The sequence below is a fragment of the Marmota flaviventris genome, chromosome 1, assembly GCF_047511675.1.
Source record: "Marmota flaviventris isolate mMarFla1 chromosome 1, mMarFla1.hap1, whole genome shotgun sequence".
In the NCBI taxonomy this organism is placed as follows: Eukaryota; Metazoa; Chordata; class Mammalia; order Rodentia; family Sciuridae; genus Marmota; species Marmota flaviventris.
The window spans coordinates 3,554,938-3,579,669 of NC_092498.1; the positions used below are offsets into that span (position 1 = coordinate 3,554,938).

The 24,732-nt window shown below is 55.9% G+C and overlaps 1 protein-coding gene across 2 annotated transcripts in view; it reads right to left on the reverse strand.

The window, feature by feature from the left end:
* Window positions 1-24,732, reverse strand: part of Dpp6 (dipeptidyl peptidase like 6) — a 624,061-nt gene that overhangs the window by 111,500 nt on the left and 487,829 nt on the right. For both annotated transcript variants that reach the window (XM_027943387.2, XM_071610694.1), the window contains exon 8: window positions 13,912-14,032. In XM_027943387.2, coding sequence (XP_027799188.1) covers window positions 13,912-14,032 — 121 coding nt within the window. The remainder of the gene's footprint in view (window positions 1-13,911; window positions 14,033-24,732) is intronic.

Sequence of the window (24,732 nt, forward strand, 5' to 3'; positions counted from 1 at the left end):
CTCCTGGGCCCTGTCTCCCTGCTGCCTCCTGGGATTCTTGGGGTTAATGGCACAGCCTCAGGCCGACACCTCTCTGCGGGCTGTGCATGGTGCTCAATGCCATTAAGGACAAGGTCACCTCTTCCAGGTAGGCACTTAGCCTTATTCTTCCCCAAGCCTGGACAGGGTCCCTAAGCTGGACAACACCCTCCAAGTATAGGCTGAGATGGTGACAGGGAGAGAATGACCAAAGTGCAAAGTTGGAAGTCCACCCATCAATCCCTTTTGGCAATGACGATGGGGGTGTGTGAAAGATCCCAACACGGGGACGACACTGGCAAACCAACACACATCTATTGGTCCTGGCCCCACACCAGTGCCCAGGGGGCACCCCCATGTCCTGGGTCACCTTGGAGCCAAGCAGCACCCCTTGCAAGGTAGGGCTTCCAGAAGTGCTCTTTTGCTTAGCTCCTGGGCTAACTTTGCTCGCTGCATGTTCCGGAACCACTGCATGGCGGGATGTGGTGTCACAGACCAGCAGAGTGCTCAGGACAGGGACTGGTGGCTCTCATGGTGCCAGATCTGAGTGCCCTGCTCATGCAATGCACCCGGTGGGTCCAGAGGAAGACGTTCCATCCACATTTCAACGCCCCTGGAGGGCTCCCTCCTCTGCACTCACAAGGTTCTCCATTGTTGGGCGGAGACATGTCCTAATAACTGATTCAGCAGCGTCGGTGTTTTGGACCATGTCCCACTGTCACACACATACAGACCTGGCCCTATCGCCTACGGAACACTCCCATCCTCACCAGTCCTCGAACACTGACGTTTTCGACCCTCTCTCCCGTTATCCATTCCTGTTAAGGTTTCTGTCCCCCCCACCCCGTGTCCTATTTCATTGAATTGACTTCATGGTCGTGGTCTGCAGGTTGAAGGGTGCGGACTTTCCAACAATGAATCCAGTGCAGCACGCCTGTGCCTGGTGTCCCCACCCTAGGCTGAGCTGTGGACGGCAGCAGGGCTGCGGGTGGGAGGAGGCTGCAGTGGGCGCCGAGGTAATGGACCTGGACGTCTCCACGAGGCATTAGCCAGGGGGCCTTCAGCACGGCGCACAGAGGCTGCTTCACACGCTGCACTGCGAGATGGAAGAGTGCAACCTGGCCCTCGCTCCTGTGGTGTGTGAGGGGCTCAAGGGAGGTGACACGTGGCCCGTGTTCCCCACCGCGAACCCCAGAGCTCTTGGGCTTTCTCTCCCACGTGCCGCGTCAAGGGGCGCTGGCTCCACTTCAGAGTACTGGCCCGGCCTTGTTGGTGCTGCCTGGTTCTGAGGACGCTGATAAGTGCCTCAGAGCCCGTTCTGCTGGGCTCTGGCCCACGGGAGCAGTGTGGGGAGCAGCTGGCGCTGTGAGGAGGAGGTGCTGGGCTGTTGACCTGAGGCCCCCGGCTGTCTGAGCCCTGGTACAGGCCACCATGCCCTGTTGCTCCTCTGTGTCCCTCTAGAGTGGAGCCTCTCCAGGCCACCTCCTGCCTCCCCCTGTGGAAATGGGCACAGGGAAGGGAGAGCTGTTGGGTTCCAGGCCTGCTCTGCAGGTGACCTGTCACGTCAGCGTGCCAACTGCAGTGGCTGGGCAGCACTCAGGGAACGGCTGTCCCTTCATCCTTCAGTCTCACTGTTGTACCCATGAGCTGGACCATGGTCAGCCCTCAGGCTCGGCCGCCCTCAGTGACCACTAGTCCCGAGTGACATGAGTGTCCAGAGCATTACCTCGAGGCCAGCAGAGGGTCCTCTGACAATGACACAGTGTCTCAGAACCGCTTGGGCCTGAAAACCTCTGCTCCCCTCACTCTGCGGGTGACAGCAGGTAGACACAGAGGCACTTCAGAGGCTCAGGCACACGGAGGCAGAAAAGAAAAAGGTTCCTCTAACACGCAGGTATTTTCCATGTGGCCCCACAGCTACGGTTTGCTGAGTGCCTTAGAAATGGCCCAGCACTAGACTGACCCGTGCTATGGCAACGTTCACAGGGACGCCACACAGCTACTTCCGCGATACCACCCTACAGACAGGAAGCCCAGGTCCCACAGGGAGGAATCTCAGGTCCCATAGGGGAGGAGGCCCAGGTCCTACAGGGGAGGAGGCCCAGGTCCTACGGGGGAGGAGGCCCAGGGGTCCAGGAGGGTTGATATGCTTGTTTCACACCCTGGTGAGGGGTGGAGGTATTATGGGGAACGCAGGGCTGCCGCAGTCCAACACCCTCCTCATTCCAGGATCCACACTTCACTAGAGGCTTTGCACAAGCCACGCTCCTTTTGGAGACCCACTTTCCTCCTTCGGGCCCTTGTGGGTTTGCAATATTCAAACTGCCTGTGGTTTTAGATCGGATTTTTGGAGCAAAATGAAAATGTCTGCACTGAGGGCGGATGCCCTGGAGAGCAAGTGGAGATTGAGTAATGTGGGTGAGGAACGTGGGACGAGATGGACTTCCCCTTAGATGGAGCAGAGGGGGCTGGAGGTGACCCAGGGAGCCCAGGACGTCTTGCTGTTCCCCGCCAAGCTGGGTTTCCTTCCCTTCCCTGGCCCTCCTCCAGTGACTTCACTCCTGATAAGCTGGCATGACTCTAACTGGTACTGTCAGCTCCCAGCGGTGCAGCCGTGTGCGTCCTGCCAGGCCCCGGGCACCCCAGGGCAAAGAGACACTCGGTTTTCAGGGGACTCGCCCCTGGGCTGGAGAGGGGCTCAGGGGCTTGTGTTCCAGCCCTCAGGAAGTTCATGTCTTAGATAAAGACAACGTTTCAGTTGCGTTTCATGGGATCAGATGTTTCTCTGGTTCTTTCAGTGAATCTTCTGTTTGTCTTTGTGAAATAGTTGGCAGACGACTGCGATTTATTTTTACAGTGACAAGCAACGGTGGTGGTGAATTCTCCTGTGCCCAAAGCTCAACAGTCTAGGATCTCGTTCCTCCCAGTGCTTCCTGGCTAGTTGTGACCCAAAGTGAAGATGCAGAGAGAAGGGACCCCGGCTGCTGGACCTGCTCTGTGAGTATGTCATCCCAGAGGGAACTTTCCAGAAGCTTGGAAACGTGGGGATTTCCAGAGCAGAACGGCGGCGAGCTGTGCTGGGGACCACAGAGGAGGGCTTGGCCAGCACTCACTGACTCACCAGACTCCAGGAAACTGAGGCACAGGTGGCAGTGCATGGGCCTGTGTCCACCCCATACCTGCAGCTCCTTCTCACGCGCAGCCAAGGAGGGGGGACTTTATGTCCTAGCCGAGGGACCAGAGGGGACACTGGGGCATACGTGGAGAATCCCACGTCTTAGAAGTGCTCCTAGAACCCAGAGGCCCAATGACATGTCTTCCCACGGAGCAGGACAGCCATTCGTGTCCCCCTGCCACCCCCCAGACACTCAAACTCTGGAAGGTTCTCCGACTCCTGGCAGCTCCCTGTTTGCCTTGAGTTCATCTTTCCCCACTGGCTTTTTTCTTTTTTCCTTGATGGGTGCTGTGAGAATCACAATATTAAAGTCACCCTAACTGCCCACCCTGTGTCCTTTGAACTTTGGTGGAACTCAGTGCACAGCCATTTCCTGCTAGTTAGCAAACACAAGATGCCAGACACTGTGGTGACTCTTGTGACCCTTCTAGTGACCTGTGGGTAGACTAGAGGAAGAGGAAGCCGAAGCTCAGAGACCATGGAGGCTTGCTCCAAGCCAAGGAGCCCCGTACCTTGATTTTGCTCCAGCTGCGATGTGGAGTCCAGTCCACCACTGGGACACACGAAGGCTCCCCCCAGAGCAAGGAACCTCAGTCGTTTCTCCAGAATCAAAGGACAGGAGCTGGCAGAAGCTCTTTGGTCTCTTGATTCCTCCTGGACAGCAAACCAGAGAACCAGACTCCAGCTAATTTCCTGTTCTACTTGCAGTCTGGCAGCTGGCCACGGCTTGCCATCTGGAGACATCTGCCCGAGTGACAGCAGTACTGCACAGTGTCATCTTTGAATGGGGCAAGAGACAGACCCAAACAGCACAGGCAGTGGGATGGGGTTCAGGATTGTCCTAGAGGCCGTAGCTTAGGATTCTGACTGTGAGCGGGGCTTGCATTCTTGCTAAGCCACTGCTGCTGCATTGTTAGCCAAACAAAACCCGAGGCCCCTGAGAAATCTGAGTCCTAAAAATTCACAAAAGGCATAAATAATGTGACGGATAGATCTGTTCCGGAAATAAATGGACCCGTTCTAAATACGGAAAATCTTATTTATTCCTTCTTGCATCTGATGCCTTTTCCCTGCCACTACATATTTTATCCAAGGTGCTGAGAGCAGAACTTAATGGGGGTTAAAAAAGAAATCACTGAACAGCAAGCCAGAAGGCAAATGGAGCCTTCACCTTGCAGCCTGGCTGGCTAATCAGCGCTGTGCCATTTGCACCGCAAGTGACTCATTATCATCAGTGGGATCTGCAGATCAGCTCCGCCCGCGGAGCCTGGGAGGTGCAGCTCGCCCGGATGGCCACCAGGTGGCAGCACCACTGTCCTGCTCCCTCACGGAGGAAGCAGGGAAGTTGAGGTCCAGCTTCTGGCAGTCCTCCGAGGGCTGGCCTTAGCGCCCACCTCCTTTCCTCATAAGGGGCGTGTGGGTGGGGGGGCACCAGGGCTTTTCTCTGTGGCCGCAGGCATTTGGAAATCCCCCAGGAGCCACGTTCAGGGGTGGGAGGTCCAGGCCTGCTTGCCGTCCTGTTCCACTGCCCAGGTCACCAGGGAGAATCCAGGACAGGTGGCCAGCTCACTGCAGATCCACCTGCTGCACAGGGCACCTCTGCCTCCCCGCACAGGGCACAGGGCCTGCCATCCTCCTACACAAGGACAGTGATTTCAGAGTCCAGCATTGCCAACAGCGGCAGTGACTGAGGTGCTGACCTTCCCCTGGCAGAGCTCCATTAGGGCAGCTCAGGAAATCCATGCTTCCCCTCCCCAACACACCCCTCTGTCTCCGACTGGCCTGCTTTGGTAAATCTCAGCACGCACAGCTCATTCAGAGCAAGAAGGCCCGGGCACTGGAGAGGCCGCGTCCGGGCAGTCTGAGGCCCCTTACATAGTTTCCAACTTCTCTTTCAGCCTTGTTTTCCCCCAGTGATGATTCTTCCAGACTCAGTTCAAAGCTACCATGAAACAGAGTCAAGTATGGAAGTCCCTGGCACGAGGCGGTGAGCCGCATCCCAGCCTGCAGGTAAAATGGCAAAGCTGAGAGGAAGTCTCAGAACCGCGGCTGGAGAGACCACGGCTTCCCCGGCACTTCTGCGGAGTCCCGCCAAAGACCCAGAGCTGTGCTTTCTCCTTGATTTCTGGCTTGGTCTTCTCCACGCTTGTGTGGCTGTCCGGCTCCCTGAGCACCCAAAGAAACCTTTGTTTGGCTGAGGAGCAAGGGGTCCTGGCATGCTGACTGCTTTGCAGAGATGACCAAGCGTTAGGGTCTTCCCTGTGACCCCTAACGCTTGCCTTTGGGATGACCAATATCCTTGCCAAAGCCTCCCAAACACCAAGGCCGGGGAGCACAGCTGTGGGGGCCAGAACCCCTGGACATCTGAACAGAGCCCCGAGCGGCCGCTGGAGGGCGCTGCCTGGCCAGGCCACCTGGCAGGTCCTGGGTGGAGAGGGGAGTGTCATTAACCGCAGCTGCAGGGCCAGAACACCCCCAGGGCTGTGACGATGGGGTAGAGATCACACATTTCCTCTTGCAGATACTGAAGCACAGCTCAAGTTGGGTCACACCTCTCAGGATCTCAAATCTAAAACTGCAACGAAAGACAGAAACCAGAGAGTGGAAACTACGTTCTGGTGTCATCTGGAGGGAAGGACATTTGTTCTGAAGAACTAATTTCTAAACTAACGGATTAATAGTTGCTGGGTTTTCTGATTTTTGTTTCTATAGCCTTGAATCCGAACACATCATTCTGCCAAGTGTCTCAATGAGCTGTGGATTCAGACCATCCGGTCACAGTGCGAGGAAAGGGCATCTTGCTCTACGTGGACTTCTCGGAGGAGGCAGTCTGGGTCTTACAGCACCTGTTTCCATGAAGGACCTGGTAGAAGGTGCTGGAGAAGAACACACCCCAGCAGATGGGCAGCAGAAACTGCTTCCCAGACCATCCCTGGCTGCCCGGTCAGGACACTGTCCACCATTCCTCAGGGAAGGGCCTACACCTCCTCCTCTCCCATCCCTCTGTCTTCTCCCCGTCCTTCACTCGCTGTGCGTGGGCCTGCCCTGCACAGCAGCTGATGGATGGGAGTGCCAGGCAGAGACCTGACGTGAGATTCCTGAGTGGGGAGGGCTGCGGGGCCACTGCCAGCTCTGGAGCATCTTCAGGGAACGTTCCGTCTTCCACCAATTCCTCGTCCCCTCTCCCTGTCTAGACGGCAGGCACCTGAAGGGGAAGCCACATGGTTGTGGGTAGGGTGTCACCCTCAATGGAAGCTGAGTGGAGGGACGAAGGGTAAGACTTGATTTCAAAGGTCTGACAGATCCAGGAGGGGACCCAGTGACAAGGAGGGTGTGCAGTGGAGTGTGGTTGATCCCAGCCAGCCCCGCAGGCCTGGCCGTTCTGTCCCGAGAGTGGCACAGAGCCGGGACCTGCAAGTGACCCCTCCAGAAATGTCCAGGTTGGGCACTTCCCCAGGAAGCATGCTGCCGGCCTGGTGCCACACAGCTGATGGCTGTCTTTTATTGAACCGTGTGCCAGGTGTATTTACGCCTGCAAAGAACCCAGGGTGCTGGGTGGACGAGTTTTTCCACTGGAGCTGGAAGGTCCCTCCTCTTTGGGTTGTTCTGAGGCTCAGGTGATCTCTTCCCCTGGCTGAATGGACGTTGGCCTTGCTCTGAACACGGGGTGTCCATGGAAGGTCTGATGCCTTCGAGCAGGTAGTCTCACCTGGGGACAGGGAGGTTGCCAGAACTGCCTGGTGAAGGCCTGCGCCACTACACAGACGTCCTGGTGTGGAGCCGGGAGGCGTGTGGGAAGGGGACAAAGAGGCCAAGGGCACAGGGGCTCCACCCTCCCCACTCCCGACGGGGAGCTGGCTCCAGCGCATCCACAGTAGAAGCGGGCATCCTTAAGAGGTCCTACAAGGCCACCTGGCTGCAGCAGGACCCTCATGCCATCAGCACTGATGGCTCAGTGTATGGGTAGGAAAGTGGAGGAGCTGAGCACTGTGCAGACATCCCGGCCCTGTGTCTAGGATAGGAGAGGAACCGGGGCACCGAGGGGACAGCAGCTCAGCAAGGCCCGGAGCTGCACACGGAGTGGCCTCAAGCACCTGTGGTCAGCTTTGCCTCCTGTGTCCGCAGCCTGCGTCGAGCAGGAAGCAACACGACACTCAGCAACGTGGCCTGCTGTCCTTCCACGGTTTAAGAAGACAAGGAAAAAGGGAATCGGAGTTCCCAAGGGCGTCTGTATCAAGAATTCCAACCGCAAATACTTCCATTTCATCAGGGCCCTACCAAGAAAGTGTGTTTCTCTCCTCTCACAATCAATGCATAATTAAAAGGTTTTAAAACTATTGACACCAACACCCATTGTTTATCAAAATCTCTCAGAACCACGTAATCAATTGTAAGTGACATTTCTCAGGACCAGAGGGAATTCTTCCTGTGCCTTTGGAGAAGACTGGATTTCTCTGTTTTCCTGAGTTTTCACAAGTCCAAGCAGGCCACCTCTTCATACTGAGTTGAAATAAAATGAGTTTTTCTAAAGCACGCCCCGAGCCTACACTGTATGTTCCCAAGTACAGCCAGCTTGATTCTGAGGACAGACATTCGCACTTTTCCTGTGTCAGTGTCACAAAACAGCCATCCAGCATGTGCCCTGACTGCCCCAGGGAACCTGGGCTTCTCGGGGCAATCCAAGGCTCAGTTCACACGCCCATCAGATCACAGGCCTGGAGAGGAGGGGACGTAGTGCAAGGCCACGTGGCCTTTGTGACCCTCCCAGTGGAGGGGCCATGACTGCGTGACTGTGATTGTCCCTGGGTCATACCCCTCAAGCATCAACACGAGGTGAGTTTGCAAGGATGAAGTACAGACCCCGCTCTCTCTTGGCATGTCCTTCCCTGAGTGCTGGGTGCTCCAGTTGGGGACCCAGCACTTCCATCTGCAGCCCGTGCCCTTGGCCTGTGACCTGGGCATGTGCTCTGTTTCCGAGCCTTGAAATGCCTTGCACAAAATGAGAGGGATGGGGTGGGGGCTGGCTCTGAGCAGACATGCCAGGAGGGCGGGCCACAGACACCTCGGGTGTGGATTCAAGCCTCCGCTCACGCGCACATGACCAACGTGACTTCTATTGACGGCAGGCCCCCTCCTGCTGTGTGGCCACAGGAGGGTCACCAGACATCAGGAGCCCAAGTCTCCACCGCTGTGCAGAGGATGAGAGCAGAACAGGCCTTGGCTCTGAGAGGACTCTGTGAGCTGGTTCACGCAGGGCCCCTGTGGACGGAGCCCGCGTGGAGGGCGGAAAGTGGTCTATTCCTGCTCTTCAGCTGAGGGAGGCCGTGGCTTGGCATCTACAGGGGAAATCCAGAGCCCAGCCGACCCCAGCTGCACACGCCGGGCTCTGAGCAGGGGGCAGGGCTGTGCCATCCCCCGTGTGACTCGGGGCTCGTCTACCTGTGGCCTGGGGAGAGTCCGCAGCAGGAGGCTGGTGTGCACGAAGACCTCCCCGGTGTCAGCGCTGGGCTGAGGCAGTGCCAAGAAGGAGGGTGGGGGTGAGGGGGCTCCGCCTGGACTCAGGGGCTTGAGGAGGCAGCGGCAGGGCCGGGGCTGGGCCGGAGGAGAGAGGGACCCGCCACCAGTGTGGCTTGGCCTGGCGGGACCCCACAGGGGTCCCGCCTCGCCCACCACTCTCAGGCTGCCCTGTGCAAACAGCTGGAAGCCAGGAGGCGTGTCACTGGGTCAGAGGAAGCACCGGAGGGGCGCTCGCGGTGGGCTCAGGCCTCCCCGTCACAGCGGCAGGAGGCCCAACTGACAGCTTCAGCTTTGTCTCCACGAGTGGATTTCCCACACTGTCCACGCCAAGGCCATCTGTACCCGATGGGGTGGGAGAGAGGGCAGGGCAGGAAACGCTGAGCCTAGCTGTGCCAGCCCCTGGGTGCACCAGGCTGCTGCTCCATCTCCCACGCCCGCCGCCTGCCCCCTGGCAGGCCCGATAGCCTCGCGGACGCCCGTTTCCTTCAGAGCCTTCGTCGCGGCCTTTCCCGTCACGGCCTCCTTCAGTCGCCAAAGACGAAGCACAGATGACTTTTAGGGTGTTTGGTTTCCACAATCATGAGGCACAGTTTTACTGAGTCACAGGACTCTGGAGCTCGTGAAGGAGGCAGCTGTCTCTGTTGGGTGTCAGTGACACAGAACGGGTGACCAGCCTGGATCTCACCAGGCACGGAGCCCGGGAGAGTCTGGCACAGCTTCTGCAGGCTCTGGGCTGGTGGGGCTCATCCTGCTCCTCCCCGCAGCATGCCACGGCCGGCGCCCTGTGAGTGGACAGAGCCGGTTTCCGCACCGGGACCAGGGAAAGGTGGAGCAGGCGCCCCCTGCGTTCCCTGTTGTGGAAATCACAAGGTGAAATCGCAGCCGTGCTTAGAGGTCACCAGTGCCTGTGTATCAGCTTATCTTAATTCCCACGATGGCCTTCGGGGACAGACACTGCTGTGGTCTTTGTTTGCAGACAAGGGAACAGGGACACCAAGATGTTAGACCTTCATCCAAATCCACAGAGCTTGTGAGAGGTGAAGCCACTCTGACGCAGGCACGCTGGCCCCCAAGGCCTGCGCCCACCCCTCCCAGCCTCACCCAGCCGGCCCGACGGGGCTTTGTAAAGAAGCTCCCGTTCCCCTTGATTTGCTGATGGTGGTTCCCTGTGTGACCTAACACTTCCCGTCAGGTGAACCAGAGATGTGAGCAACCGGAAGTCCCAGCAGCCACTCCAGGGCTTCAGCGGTAATGTACATGTGTGGACACCAGTCCCAGTGCCGTCGCTGTTCTGGCCTGTAACTGACTTAAGGAACATCACTCCATCAGGAGGCTGCTGGTGGCTGTGGGCATCCATCTGATTCACCACCACCTGGGTGCTGTCCAGTAGCCACTGGAGGGCCCAACCCAGGCTGGTCACAGATCCATGGCAGGCAGAGACCCCAACCAAGAATCTTCACCCCAGGGTGGAAGCCAGACTCCACAGCGTTTCAAACATCATGCTCTAGATGTATGTCTGAGGTTTTAAAAGCAGTGTAAGAGGCATTAGCAATGCCTCCCTGGAAAAAAGAAGTATGGCCAGCTACCCCACTCCTCTGTTTATACTCAAAGGACTTAAAATCAATGTACTACAGGGACACAGCCACATCAATGTTCATAGCAGCTCAATTCACAACAGCTAAACTATGAGACCAGCCTAGGTGTCCTTCAACAGATTGATGGACAAAGAAAATGTGGTATACACACACAATGGAATATTACTCAGACCTAAAGAAGAAGGAAATTATGGCATTTGCTAGTAAATGGATGGAACTGGAGACTGTCATGCTAAGTGAAATAGGCCAATTCCCCAAAACCAAAGGCTGACTGTTCTGACATGTGGATGCTGACTCCCAGTAAGGGTGGGGGAGGGACAAAGGGGAATGAAGGGAAGGGAGGGGGATGGGAATGGGAAAGACGGTGGGATGAATCAGACGTCACTTTCCTATGTTCATTTGAGACTACTGACCAGGGCAACCCCACATCATGTTCAGCTGCCAGAGTGGGTAGTCCCACTCCATGTACGGCACGGTATGTCAAAACACACTCGACTGTCATGTGTCTCTAAAAAGAACAAATAAAAACATTAAAAAGAAAGAAACAGCAGCCTGGTGGCCTCGCATTCCCTCCTGTCTTTAACATGCTGGTCATTGCTGGTCACTGCTGGAGGCGGCCACATTGGCCAGGGTCCAAGTCGGCTCTGCTCTGTTCACAACGTGTATGGAAGGGCACTCCACTGGACGCCAGTGTGCACCGTGGCACGTGAGGCACACTGACTACCACGCCACTGACTTACACCGCAGCCACGGCACGAGCCACACGTACCACGGACGTGCAGTTCCACTTTGCCTTTGTGGCTGTGGAGGCCTGGGGAGCAGGGGGCCAGCAGGGGTCCCTATTGCCTCTGGAGATCCTTGTGGAGGACAGGCACGTCCAGGATCATTCACAGCCCATTGATGCTATGGCTGAGCCAGTGACATTCCCCTGAAAGCCATCCGCCCTGACTCCCTGCTTCCTGAACACTCACAACCCTAAGGCAGCCTCGCACCCACGAAAGGTCAGCAAGTAGCTCTGTCATCCCCTGTGGCCCACCTGGCCTGCCACCACAACAGACGGTCTCCTCCAAGGACTCTCTGAGAAGCCGTGAAGAACGGTGAAGCAGGCCTCGCCCACGCTGGCCTGGCCAGTCTCTGGACCAGACTTTGGGCATCAGCAGTGACACAGGTGAAGAGCACAGGCAGGTGCCTGGCGCTCCTGGGCTCCTGTGTGAAGGCTGCAGGCCCACTCTTACCACGGCCTGAACACACTCTGGGCGAGGCTTCTCCAGCATTCCGAGTCAGGACCTGCACATACCTCAAGAAGCTCAGTGGCCACCTGCTGCCCACTGCTCCCCTGTGAACAGCAGTGAGCATTGTGGGGTAGGGAGATGAGACCATCTAGGGGCGTGGACAGGATTCAGGCTGTGGCCCTGGGAGGAGGTGGGACTTGAGAGGGGCAGGCAAGGCCACAGGGAGTGGGAAGAGAGATTTTTAAGCAAATTAAGCAAACGCTGTCCGGCCACGTTCTCAACTCTCCCTGACACACCAGACCAATGGTTCCAGGCCCTGCTCTATAAATAGCTGTCTGGTCCACTGTCCCCAGGCCCTCCAAGGACCTTTCAGAAGAGCTGAGATGTGCCCTTCCAAATATCCAGGAGAGAGGTTGTTCTCAGATGACCCAAATCATCCCACTGTCCACGTGGTGTGACCATTCCCCAAATCACCGTATTGGTTTAGGATTGTGTGGCAGTAGAGGCATGGATGGTCCATTAACAGCCGGCACACTAACAACTCAACGTCTTGTTGAGAAAACCAGGGGCCCAAAGTGAGCTTCACCACTGTCCCTTGTGGGTATGAGGATAGGATGGAATGACCTGGCAGCCCGAGGAAGATACCTGCCGGTAACTACGGTAATGAAGAGCCACCATGGGGAACCTAGCCCCTGGCTCACATGCCCTGGTCACCACCAGCCATGGGGTCGGCGAGGAGCGGTGCTGAGCACACAGCCCACCCCAGCTTGCGATCTGCAGTGTGGGCGTGCACGGCAGGAGGGTCTTCCACGCTGAACGTGGCCACCCTGATCCAGGGGTGGAGATGGACGGCGCTCTGGGATTCCACCTCTTCTCCCCCTGTCTCCCCTGCAACGTTCAATATGTCTGAGATTGTTTTTGGGAAACAAAACAAATCAATACGGCACTGTGCTGCTCACAGCCTGCAGACGGCACTTATGTGGCTCCGCTCTTCCCCCAGCTGACATCTCCAAGCCAGCCTGGCCCTGGCGAGGGTTCCGGCTGCCTTCCCCCCCGTTCCTCCACCCCCAATACTTCTGGAAATAAATAGTTAAGTCATCCTTTAGGCAAAGGCGATCTTCAAAGTTTGCTTTCCCCTACTGAACAGTGAAGCAATGATCCCAGCGCACCAGCTTGGACCTCAGAAGTCTGAGCGTCAGCAGAGAACCTTCCAGGGAACAACTCTAAGTGGATTAAGCTGCCACATCACTGAGATTGATGTAAAATATCTGGGACTCTGTTGTCATAGCTACACAATTTCTCATAAATGCCTTGAAGAAAAAATCCCTTTCAATGGATGTGCTAAAGCAAAAGCTTACCTTGAATGCAAAGCAATGCATTTTTTATTTCATTAAGAAGATGCTGAAAAAGATGTTTTCAATCTCCTGGTTATGGATTTCTTTAAGGAGATTTGTCCCAGAGTGGCCTTTCTCTGTGGGGTCAGCTTCTCTGTTGGAAAACAGGCCGCTGGACCAGGACCATGGTGGTCTCTGGAACTGGGTGGGGGAAGCTTTCTGGGATGTGGAAATGCTCTATGTCCTGATTGGGGCTGAGAGGCACAAACATTTGCCAGACACACTCTCTTCCCAATGTGTGTGTTGTTGTGCGCAGTTATATCTCTAGGGAAAAGAAGAACCGAGGCTTCAGTGACGCGATGGCGGGGAGCAGTGCTGGACTACGTGTCCACCTGCGTTGTGATGTTGGAGACACGGAGCCGCTGCCGTGCGGAGCCTGGCGTGGGGCGCACGCGGCACTGGGAGAGCGTGACACGGGCTTGTGAAACACCCAGAGCACCCCTCCTGCCCCGACCTGGCCCAGCATGGTGAGCTCCCAGGAGGCCTGAGCTTCTGCTCAGAATTTTGGTGATTTAATAATGGAAACAGCAGAAGACTTCTGGCAGCAACACGAGACCGGCCATAGAAAATGGCCAGCAATTTAGACATGCTTGGAACGGCAGGGCACTGGTTGGTTTGGGAAGATTCAACATTTTTCCCCAGCCCTCCTCTCCCCCAGGAGAAACAAGGCCCTCTTCTTCCTGGAGGGATGGAGAATCACATGCATTTCATTTCCTGAACGTTCCCACAGGCCTCCTAGGATCTTTGGTCAGTTGTCCACTAAGGGCCTCCTGCCTGTCAGGGCTGGGCCAAAGGGCTCTTGGCTACCTGTGGGTGCCCGGCCCCGTGCCCCAACACACCCATGCGATCATCTCAACTTAGTAGAGCCGCAGGAAGCTGGAGTTTAACTTATGGTTAAAGGCAAAGAACAAAGAAGATGACACCAGCAGCCAACCTAGCAGCCGTGGGGTCTGCGTGGCCGCCCACCACCCTCCTCTTACCTTCGTACAGCCAGTCGCTCAGGCCGTTGTAGATCACGCCCTCCTTCCCAGTGGAGACCACGCGGATGGCCTGCTTCCCGACGTGCGCACAGTAGTAGATGTTGTTCTCAAAGATGAAGATCTGATTGGAAAGAGGAGGAAGCCAGCATGAGCCAAGGGGGTGGCACACACAGGCGGCCTTCACGCTCTGAAGCCATTTTCGTTTTTCTGTTGTATTTATTTGAAAGAATCATTTCATGTTTCCCCACCAGCAACACGATCTCTATTCGAGGATCAATCAGACTCAGACCCCACAGAGTTCACCCAGCATCATCACCATTTATCCATTTAACATCCAAATGACCCGACTGGGCGATTGGCGGCCTTGGTACTACTGGGTACTTCAACATCAGGTTGGACTGGGCACTTAGCAGTTGCAGTCTCTCCCCAGTTATTAGGACTGGTGGGTGGGGAGCCTGGAGATCTGGGTCCTGGGTGCTCTGTGCTCGCTATAAAACTGTGTGGTGAGGACCTGTCTGTACTCCACGGTTGGCCAGCTCCATTGCTCCAGGTCCAGGGGAGGCAGAGCACCATGGCCCCAGCCCCAGTTCCCCCTCAGGAGACTGACCCTCTGCTGAGGTCCCGGCTCTCGTGGTCTGACCGCTCACTCTGAAAATCCGTGCGCTGTTTTACACTCGGGCTCTGGGGACCTCACACCTGAGCCACAGGGGTGGTGAGGGGAGCTACGAAGCTGGGGGCCCAGATGGAAGCGTTGAGAGAAAACCAGAGACCGGAGAGGCTGGGTGTCAGGATCTGGAGCAGGGGACCTGGGACCTTCCCGTCAGGCGTGGAGGAGGGGCCAGGCTGGGCGCCTGATGGGTCAGGAGCCAGCTCTGGGGGTCTGCGGCCACAGGAAGCCCCTGACGGAGGCCCGAGTAGGAGACGTGATCAGCTGCAGGCCTCCTGGGACGGGTCGAGGGCTGGGCGGGAGCCAGGCCCTGGACGGGACCCTCCTACAGTCACCTGGAGGGGACAGAGGTGGCAGGCTGGGGGGATGTCAGAGGAATCCACCGGCTGCCAGAGTGGACTGTGGTCTGGGGAGGTGTGCAGGACGATGCAGCCTCTCTCTGGCTGCTCCTGGGGGCCGCTGGGTGATGGCGTGCCAAGGGCAGACCGCAGTGTGGCACAGGATATGATAATCTGACCTCGGGCCTATCACTGAGGAGGGCCGAGGATGGTCCAGGCCGGGGTTCTCGGAATTCAGTGCATAATAGAGATTTTAATAATGGCTTTTAATAACAGCACTTTAAAAACCCAGTGCCCAGTCCACCAGCCCGACCCCTTCTCAGAATCTCTGGTGGGGGACCCAGGCATCGGCATTTTAAAGAAACACAGGTGACTGCAGAGTTCAGCCAAACTTAAGGACTGGTGCCCAGGAATGGCCTGGCGCTCCTGAAGCAGGCGCTGGGCTGCATGGTACGTGTGCTCTGGGCCACGGGCCTGCTCTGCCCTGCATCGGCCCACCTCCCTGTGGGTACTCACAGAATATTTCTGGTCCTACTTTGCAAACACCCAGTGTCTACAGAAACAGTAACGCGGAGCAAGAACAGGAATCAAACCAGCGTTTTTTTTAAAAAGGAAATTTCAGAAACATATTGTCAGTGTTATTCTACTGAGAGAAGAAGGTCGTTTTTACAATACAGAAGTGACATAGATATTGAATGTTTTATATGGAAAGCAGAGAAAAGGGCAGTTTCCCCAGATTGTTCTCAGCAGGATGGTTCTGAGAGCCCTATTGATTATTAGTTTTCTGCTCGGGCTTCCTGGTTCTTAAAGTATGCCCTGCAACCAGAAATAAGTCGGAAAACTTCCAGAACAAGTGTGCACCCTAACTGAATCTCCCAGCTGTTCTTGTAAGTCCGCCTGAGGGTAGCACGAGTTCCTAGATTTTAATCCCCTTTACGTGTTCTAAGACTGCAATGGATTTTTTGAACAGAATCAGGCTACAGCTAGTTAATATCTTAAGTAAAGTTTTGGTATTTGATAGATGGGCATCTCCCATTTCTGTGTGGCATTCAGGCTGAGGTGTCGGTGCAGAGGGTGTGGAGTTTCGAGGGTGCTGTGTTTTGCGAGGCACCACAGGGCTTCCGCACCTGGGTCCCCTCCTCCTTCTTTATGTCCTTGCCTGGCTGTGCCACCTGTGCTCCCTGACCCAATATGGAAGGCTCAGGTCCCCGCCTCTCAATGAACCCAGCAGACCCCAGTGCACGAGAGGCTTTTCTCAGACACCATCTTCCTTATGTCCTTCTGTTCTCGAAAACCTGGAATAAGTTTGTCACATCAGAAGAAAGCTTAACTTTCTATCTGGAGTCCCAGGCCCGCCCTGATCAACGTTTGCTGGGGCAGCGAGCCCTGTCACTCCTACAGAAGTGCCCGAGGCCCCACAGGTGGGGATGAGAGGACCAGGCCAGCCCTGGGCCACGAAGTTCAGGTTCTCACACGGGCATCTGGATTCCACGGCTCAGGGTCCTTTAGGCCACAGAGTCCACACCCCGTGCCGCGAGCACGGGAGAGGTGCTGCACGCCCTGGGCCAGCTGCTGGGCTTCTGTGGGCCTCGGTTCCTTCATCCTTCAGTGGAGGTGACAGAACCTACCCTAGGGTGGATGGGAGGAGCTGGTAATCTGGCAAAACCAAACCCCCTGGAGGGTGATCGGAGGCCATGTGGGCGCTGCCATCTGAACCGGACCTTAAGGGTGGTGCTTTCAGCTGTGATGGGGCTTAACTGACTCATTATCTCCCTGTCCCTTTTTGCTTGTGTTTTTTGGTGTCCCAGCTAAGAATCTACTGTCCAATCAAAGGTCTTAAACCCTCCATGAATTTCACAGTCTGAGTTCCTGTGGTCGGGCCTTCGATCCACCGTGAGTAAATCCTGCGGGTGCCAGCCAGGCTCTTCCTAAGTGCCCACTCAGCATTAAAATTACTCTTCAAAATGACTTTAAAATAACTCAGGGGGAGGGGCCACGCTCCCTGCTCCGCAGATGAAGAAACGGAGCTCAGGGAGGTTAAGCTGCCCCAGGTAGCTGTCCGGTGGGGCTGGGCTCCAAGCAGGGCACAGAGCCGAGGGCCTTGCCTGGCTGGCAGGGGGCAGGGGACCAGCCGGGTCTGGAACCTGGGTGGTGGCTCACAGCCTCATGTTACGGCTCGGTGACTCTTAGTAATGGAAGGCGTGATTTTTTAACCATAAATTACCAGAGAACACGCACACCTGGGTGAGGTGCGATTCCACCCTCACATACGCTACGACACCCCTTCCTCATCTGGAAGAGAGCTTCTGCCAGAGCTGACACCTGTGGGGCACACGCAGAGGAACAGGCAGGGGAGGGTCACAATGAGGCCATCAGCTCTTCCTGAGGCAGGAGGGAAGAAACAAGAATCGGCAGGAAGGAGACAGGGAGGGAGGGGGCTGTGGCGTCCATCGGCGAGCTCCCTCCTCCAGCCGGGCCTGTTCTCCTGCAGCTGGACTCCTACAAGGCCCAGGAAGCCCAGTGAGCCCGTGCCTGGGCACCTTGCCATGTGGTTTTAGACTGATGAGGAAGCCTGGGGAGAGACTGTTGGGGACCAGAGACACACGCACCGTCCAGCGCCCTCTAGAGCTGGGTGACGTCAACCTGGAGGTCTGAGAGGAGCACATGCCCAGCCCCCGCTGCTCCACCACCAACGCCACCGAGCTCATTGGCCTGACGCCCCGTTCACCATTCACACTGTTCCCTGACGCCCAGAGCACGGCTCTCCCCCGTGAGTGCACATCCTGCTCGACTGCTTGCTTTCCTGCATGCATCTTTGCTTGTGCCTCTTTGGGTGATTCCTGAAACTCCTCTCTGCAGTGTGAGTCGAGGATGAGGCAGGGCTCTGTTGAGGGGCCTTTTCCCTTCTGGGGACCCCCTTGGATCCCGTCCTGTGACATCCCCGCAGATATGACAGTCAGCAGCAGCAGCAAGGCTCTTGCTGCCCTGGGTCACTGGTCAGGGCCAGGGCCCCACGGCCCTCTGACCTACACTGGCCTCGAGTCCCTTCTCTCAGCAGAACCCAGCAGTCCAGGGTGCCGTGTGCAAGCTCAGCTCCTGCGGGTGTTCTGGGTGGGGGCTGCCCGGCCTCATTGGCCTTTTCCCTGGGGCGCTCAGCCAGAGCCTGCCCGCGAGGGCCACACCAGGCCAGGCCAGAGCCCCGCCGGAGCAGCAAGGCCTGCCCACTGCAGGAACCACCTGCCATGCTCCAGCTGGGGACCCCAGTCCCAGGAGGGGGGCCACCTCACTCTCCATCTGACCTTGGCTCTTCCTTCCAGAAAGCCCTAAAAGGCCGAGGCCCAGAGAAAAGGGCACTGGCAGTGGGGCAGGATGCCACCTGCCCTGCAGTCCTCGGACCGACCGAGGTTCCAAGTCAGAGACCATGCAACATTCCTGCAGAGATCGAGTGGGTCTGTTCAGAGGGACCGCAGTCCACACAGACATGGACAGTCCATCTCTGGTTTGCCCAGAACTCCTCCAGGTAGCAGGTGGGCCCCGGTGGCAGCTGGAAGAGAAGCAGCACCTGTGGGTAGCGGAGGCGGAGAGCTGTGTGCCTGGCCCTGTGCAGGGCCCTGGCCAGTGCTCACTGGGCACCCACAATGAGGAGCCTTGTCCCGTTGGAGGTACTCAGACCTCACCAGCGAGGCCAGGTCTTGGCACAGGGACAGTGCCAGCAGTTGCTTACATTAGTTGTTCCCTCTTTTACCAACATTTATTTTTACTTGTTTTTGATTGACATCTGTGATTATTCGTGCTTATGGTGTGTGGTGTGCTGATCCTACACAAGTGTACCACGCGAACTGACCCAGGGTCACTAGCCTTCCCATTGCCTTAGCGTTTATCACCTCCACGTGCCGGGAGCCTACAAATCCCTCTCTTCTAGTTCTCCATGAAACGCCCGGTACATTGTCGTCCACTGTCCTCAGCCCTCTGGGCTGTAGGTCACTAGAACTCTGTGCCCAGACAGGGGACACGCAGGCCATACACACCTGGCACCCCAAATGTCTCCTGTTAAGTCTGTCTGCTCAGCTGGCTGGATTTGGAATTTGAGTTTCTTACATTTTAAGGAATCCTTTGGCAGGTGGAACCACGGGAGTTTTTGAAAGATCAGTGGGACTGACCCAGAGTGTCCTGAGGTGTTAGCACAGGGGGAGTGTTTCTAGAGGGTGGGTGATGAAGGACCCTCTGGAGGTGGCTGGAAGGCAGAGCGGGGGACGGCAATGCAGAGGGAGCCCCAAATCCCGAGAGGACCTCGCGTGCTGCTGAAGCCGCAAGTGGCATTGGCAGGTGGGGCGGTAGCCAGCGGGTGGGGACCCAACAGCAAGGACTGACATTTTAAAATTAATTTTAATTTAGAAATTTCATTCAAAATAATTTGATGTGAAATCTCTCATTCTTCCAGGCTGCTGTATGAGGCCATTGGGCGGTGCCGGGCAAGTCCAGGGACCTGTTAGCCAGCAGCTGTAATGGACGGGCTGCCCGGGAAACAGCCTGGCCATTTGGGAAAAGCCTGCTGCTGAGCAGCTCTGTGTCCTGCCCTGCCCAGCCCTGCCCGCCTGGCCGTTGCTGACCCTGCTGTGCTGGGCACTGAAGGAGCTGCCTGGGTCCTAGGGTCCTGCGGCAGCTGTCCCAGCAGCAAGGAACTGGGCCTGGGAGCGAGCAGGGAAGGCTCTAGAGTCACCTGGGAGAACCCGCCAGGGGGCGGGGGACCTGGGAGGAGAGAGTCTCAGACACGGGCATCTCGCAGGACTCCGGACCTCATCCTCTGGGTGACGGGGAGACTTGGAAACGAGGGCAGGGGGAACAGCGCCATGGTGTGCAGTGGCCAGGGGAGACGGGACACTCAGAGCTGGAGCCGCGAGGCTGTGAGAACCAGGGGGAACAGATGAGAACGGGGGTGGCCAAGGCAAGGCAGAGGGGAGACTGGCACCCAGGGGGGTGGCAGGAAGAGCAGGCCATGACGAAGGAGGTCAGGCGCACAGTGGGACCAGCTGGTAGGTGCGTCACCAAGAAACAGGATGAAGAAGGGGGAGTCCATGGGCTGGATGTGGGAAGCCTCTGAGTCCAGAGGGTGCCCACAGGCAGTGGGAGGCTGCGTCTAGACTGCCCAGGGACCTGGCTTCAGATCCACCCACACAGCACAAAGCAAAAGTCCACTTTCCCCAGGAACAAAGTGCTCTTGGGCAAAGAGCAGGGCTGAGGTGATCGCCGGGGAAACACCAGTTTTTGCCGCGTGAATGGAAAGAGGTCCTCCGAGGTTCCGTTTATCCACGCTGAAGACCCTCGAGTTGGCAGGCTGCCAGTGCTACTAGAAGGGGCTATCCCAGTCCAAAACTGTCTTCCAATTCCATTTCTTAGAACAGCCCGTCGCAGTCCCGCTTGGCCCGAATCACATTAGCAAATGCTCCAGTAAGAAGGCTGGGAAACCATGTGCGCATTCTTCCTTCTCTGCCTGATGTCAAGGTCGGCTCTGACGCGTCAGCTGTGAGCCATGTGCGATTGTTCCTCCTTCTCAGCCAACAGGACCCAAGTGTGGAAGCCGGCGCTCAGGGGGTGGAAACCCCACTGCCACCCCAGGTGAACCCCACTTCAGGTCCTTCTTGCCAGTTGCATCTCTTGCTATTTCCAAAGTAGGCCCTGCTCACTCCTACCTGGGCAAGTGCCCACCCCCAGTATGCCAGTGCCCCTCCTCTGCACCTGGCCAGCCTGTACTGCCCAGCAAGGGGTGGAGTCGCTTCCCAACCTGTCACCTCTGCTGCCATCTGGAGCGTGCTCCTCAGCACCTGTGTGTCGTCCCTCCCCTGTGTGCTCTGGATTCATGGGGTAGGGCTCCTGGCCCCCCTTTCTCCTCTGCAGCTTTAATGGGGTGGTTCCTCTGGCAGAGCTCCCTAAACAAGGGGACCCGCTGGCTTCCAAACACAGCTAGTTTGCAAAAGTCTATTTCCTACAGATTTTGCTGGGCCTTTATCTTGATTCACCAAGACCACTTCTTTCCCTGGTTCCCCAGCATCCCAAAGATTCCTGCTGTGCTCACAATGGAAGGCTGGGAACAGCACAGGCTTCTAGAAAGTTCAGCACCCAGAACCAAACACTGACTCAACAGTGAGTTCACGAAACACAGACCAAACGGACAGAAAATGGGGAATAGATGACACTTGCTGCCTTTAAAAAGTGCCACATTTTCATTAGTCTGATATTTTTAATGAACTTTTTAAACTAAATTTGGTTCACATATTCACAGTTGTAACAAATTCTGTGAAGTTCAATTAGCTGGAATTCTCTGGAGGAATAGGAACTTCATCCGGTTTTCTTGGTATATTTTCTAACTAAGGAAGACTTCTCTTTAATTCTCATTCATATTAGGGAAATAGTTCCATAGTTTCTACTTTCTTATTGAATACATGTGGTATACAATCTATAATAATTACCAAATATCATTCACACAGACCTGCATTTTCATTGCCCAGAACAACTAGTGTAGGTGTAGAAGACATAGGATCGAATCCAAATCCATGGGTGAACCTGTTTTCTTCCACACCATGTTATTCCCCCTTTCCATGGAAGGAGGGTACAGAAGACCTTGCAGCCTTTAGCACATGAGCGAGATGGGCTTATCTGACTTCTCTGGGAATCTGAAAAGTTAATAGAACTTTCAGGCAAGGCACTGAGAAGTCGGTGTGTGGGGGTGCGCACATCCAGGGGCAATCCATATTGTTAATATTCCTAAACAGATTCACAGCGATGACAATGAACGCCCAGGCTGTGCGCTCCCAGGTCATTATCCTGAAACTAAAAGACACGGCTAAAGAGGGAGCTAATTACACAGGAACCGGGATGAGATAATCACTGTAATTGGGCGCAATTTAGCTTTTAGATCTGGAAGATCAAGGCCAAAAGGGAAGCATGTTGAATACTTAGTGTTTGACAAAAAGACGGCACAGAATGGCAACAAAGAAGAGCGTGGCTGGGGTTGGGACCTGAATTCTGGCCTGAGGCCATGTCCCCCCTCTGGGCAGGTTATGGGCCTCCTTGTTGGACCCACCCTCCTTCACCACAAGGGAGAGCTTGACTGGAGCACCTCTAAGGATCTCTTCCATCTGTAGCTTTACGGAATCCAAATGTCTCAAGAAGGTTTATGTTGGGAAGTTTGCAAATGGATTTGTTATGCTACTACCAAGCGTATGCTGTTGAAATGGAGTCCTCCTCACCAGGGGAACCACCTCGCAGTGAACCCGGGGACTGTCAGGGGAGGAAACAGCCTCTGACCCTTAAAGACCTCGTACCCCACGGCCCTAGATCTGACGTCTACGGGATTTCCCTAATCTCAGGGCACTCCCGGGGGATGGTGGCTTTTCTAATCACTTCTCCCCATTGAACTGTGTCTCCTGAGTTACCCTGGTTCCTGATCAAGGACAATTTTCCTGACGGCTCCCTAGTAAATAAAGATGAGTGCTACCGCAGTGTGGGATATTAGACTTCACTTGTGGGTGCAGCAGAACCCTAAGGTGGTCACTAGAGTGCAGTCTCTACTGGTTTACGAGGCTCATAACCAACTGTGTTAGGAAGCCAGCTGGGTGGCTTTGCTGGAGGCTGTGCCAATCCCATAGCAAACCCTGGCAGGTGCCTTGCCACACACGCTGCAAGTCCTGCAGCCGGTCCACACTCTTTCTCCTTTTACTACAATAAAAACACGACTGTGTGCACCTTTGTGCAGAAGCTCTGTGTGTAACTGCACTGTCTTCCCAGGAGACAGGGTGAGGGTAGGGGTTCTGAATCACGTTCATTGTGCAATGGGAAGTGTGGTGAAGGACACCATCAGGTGGACCAGAGGACCACAGAGAGGACCAGAAAACTCACAGAAGGACATCTATAAGACGGATGGTTTGGTTAACAACTGAGCCACGGAGGTCCCCCAGCTGCGGGAGGTGCCGTGGGCCCTGCTGGCGAGCACAGCACAATATGCAGGAAAGCAGCCAGCAGACCACATCCCAGAGACTCCCTTGCAGAGAAGATGCGGGCAGAGACTGCTGGGCAGGAGGGCTGGGGACAGCTGGCCAATGGCCACCAAGTCAGTGAGGTGGGAGGAGTGGACTCTGGTGCTTCATTTCACATCAGGGTGACAGCAATGAACGGTTTACTGTGTATTCCAAGTAGCTAAAAGAGAAGATTCCAACCCAGAGAAACGATAGACGATTGAGGTGAAGGATAGACTAATTATCCTGATTCAGGCACACACCATGAAGTGTTCCTGCACAGAAGTGTCATGCTCTGCCCATAAATACGTACATCACTCTGCCAAATAAAAAGAAATATCATGGAGAAGGGGAGAGCAGAAGAGAAGGACTGAGGAAACACAGTGGGACTGGCCTTTGCAGGCCAGGTGGGCAGGAACCCAGGAGGGAGAAAGCCAGGTATCTCCCAGGTACAAGGCGACACCCGTGTACGTGGACGGGCACTGATGCTGTTCCCCACAGGGCAGCCACTGCAGCCTGGGAAAGTGCTGGATTTCAGGAAGTGGCAAAACGGACGGGGGAGGGATGCCGAAGTGCCTCGGGAGGGGAGGTCTCAAGATTCTCAGTGATCCTTAACCCGATGGTGGCATCACCGTCAACACCACAGACACTGTTAGAGCTTCTTCCATGGGCTCAGGGCCAAAATTCCGAGTTTATCTTGAGTGAATGTTTTACATTTTCCATTCAATCCGTCCGTCTAAAATTCAGAAAAATTTGTTTTAATGATGGCTCTTGCCCAGGCAAGCTGTGGGATGTGGCAGAAATCCCTTAACTGCTCTGCCCTTTGAATTTCTCATCCATCAAATGCAGATGATCACACCTGCAAGCTTTCTCCTGGTGTTTCCGGGAGGTAAAAGGAGATAGTTCACGGGAGAAACCCCAGAAGGTCACACAGCACGTTTAAACACACCATCAGCCTCCTAAGTACAACCGGCCAGTCCTTGTGGACAGCACCACCCTCCTGGCAGGGCTCCCACCTCTCTCCCACCTCTCTGCCTCGCTGTGACGCCTGCCCTGCGCCCTCCCTTCACACACCGGGGAGAGGCGTCCCGTCAACCCCACTGCAGCAAATCAGCAGGACTCCATAGCAAGGCTGCAGTCGGTGCCAAGACAGGGCTACTGGACCGTCCACGGGGCTCTGCTCTCCAGAGCTCTCCCCTCACTCTCCCTTTCAAAATGGCAACAAAGTAGAGATGAAAAGTCCGAATGCCACAGGAGACCCTCCCACCCATGCGGCTTTCAAACGTGGAGGAAATGCCTCCTTTTCAAGGTGGCCCACCCAGAGGGACTTCTCTCAGGTGCTCAGCCACATGCAATCTGAAGGCTCCAATGCGAAGACTTTCAAAGCGGAGACAGCGTCTCAAACTCAAAGTGCGCTTCTGAGCATGGCAGCACGTGTTCAGTGTCCCTGTGACGCTGTCTGCTTTAACCTGGGGCCTGAAGTCAGGAGCAGCACTGATGCGCCCAGGGACAGGTGGCTGAAGCAGTGGGGCAGCTGGCAACTGGCCTGTGGACCCTCCTTCTTGGACTCCCCACCAACCAGTGGGACCAGAGTGACCACTGAGTGGTCTGGCAGTTCTGAAGTTCTCCAGGTTGGTAAGAACTGGGAGAAGACGTTCAAAGTCCCCCAGTCTGACAACAGGGCCCCTGAGCACTCTCAGCTGGTGGCCGGCAGGTCCACACTGACAGCCACGTGGGAGCTGAGATCTGAAGGTGAACAGGGGTTGACCCGGGACGGGGGAAATGAACTCACCAGCCCTGGGAG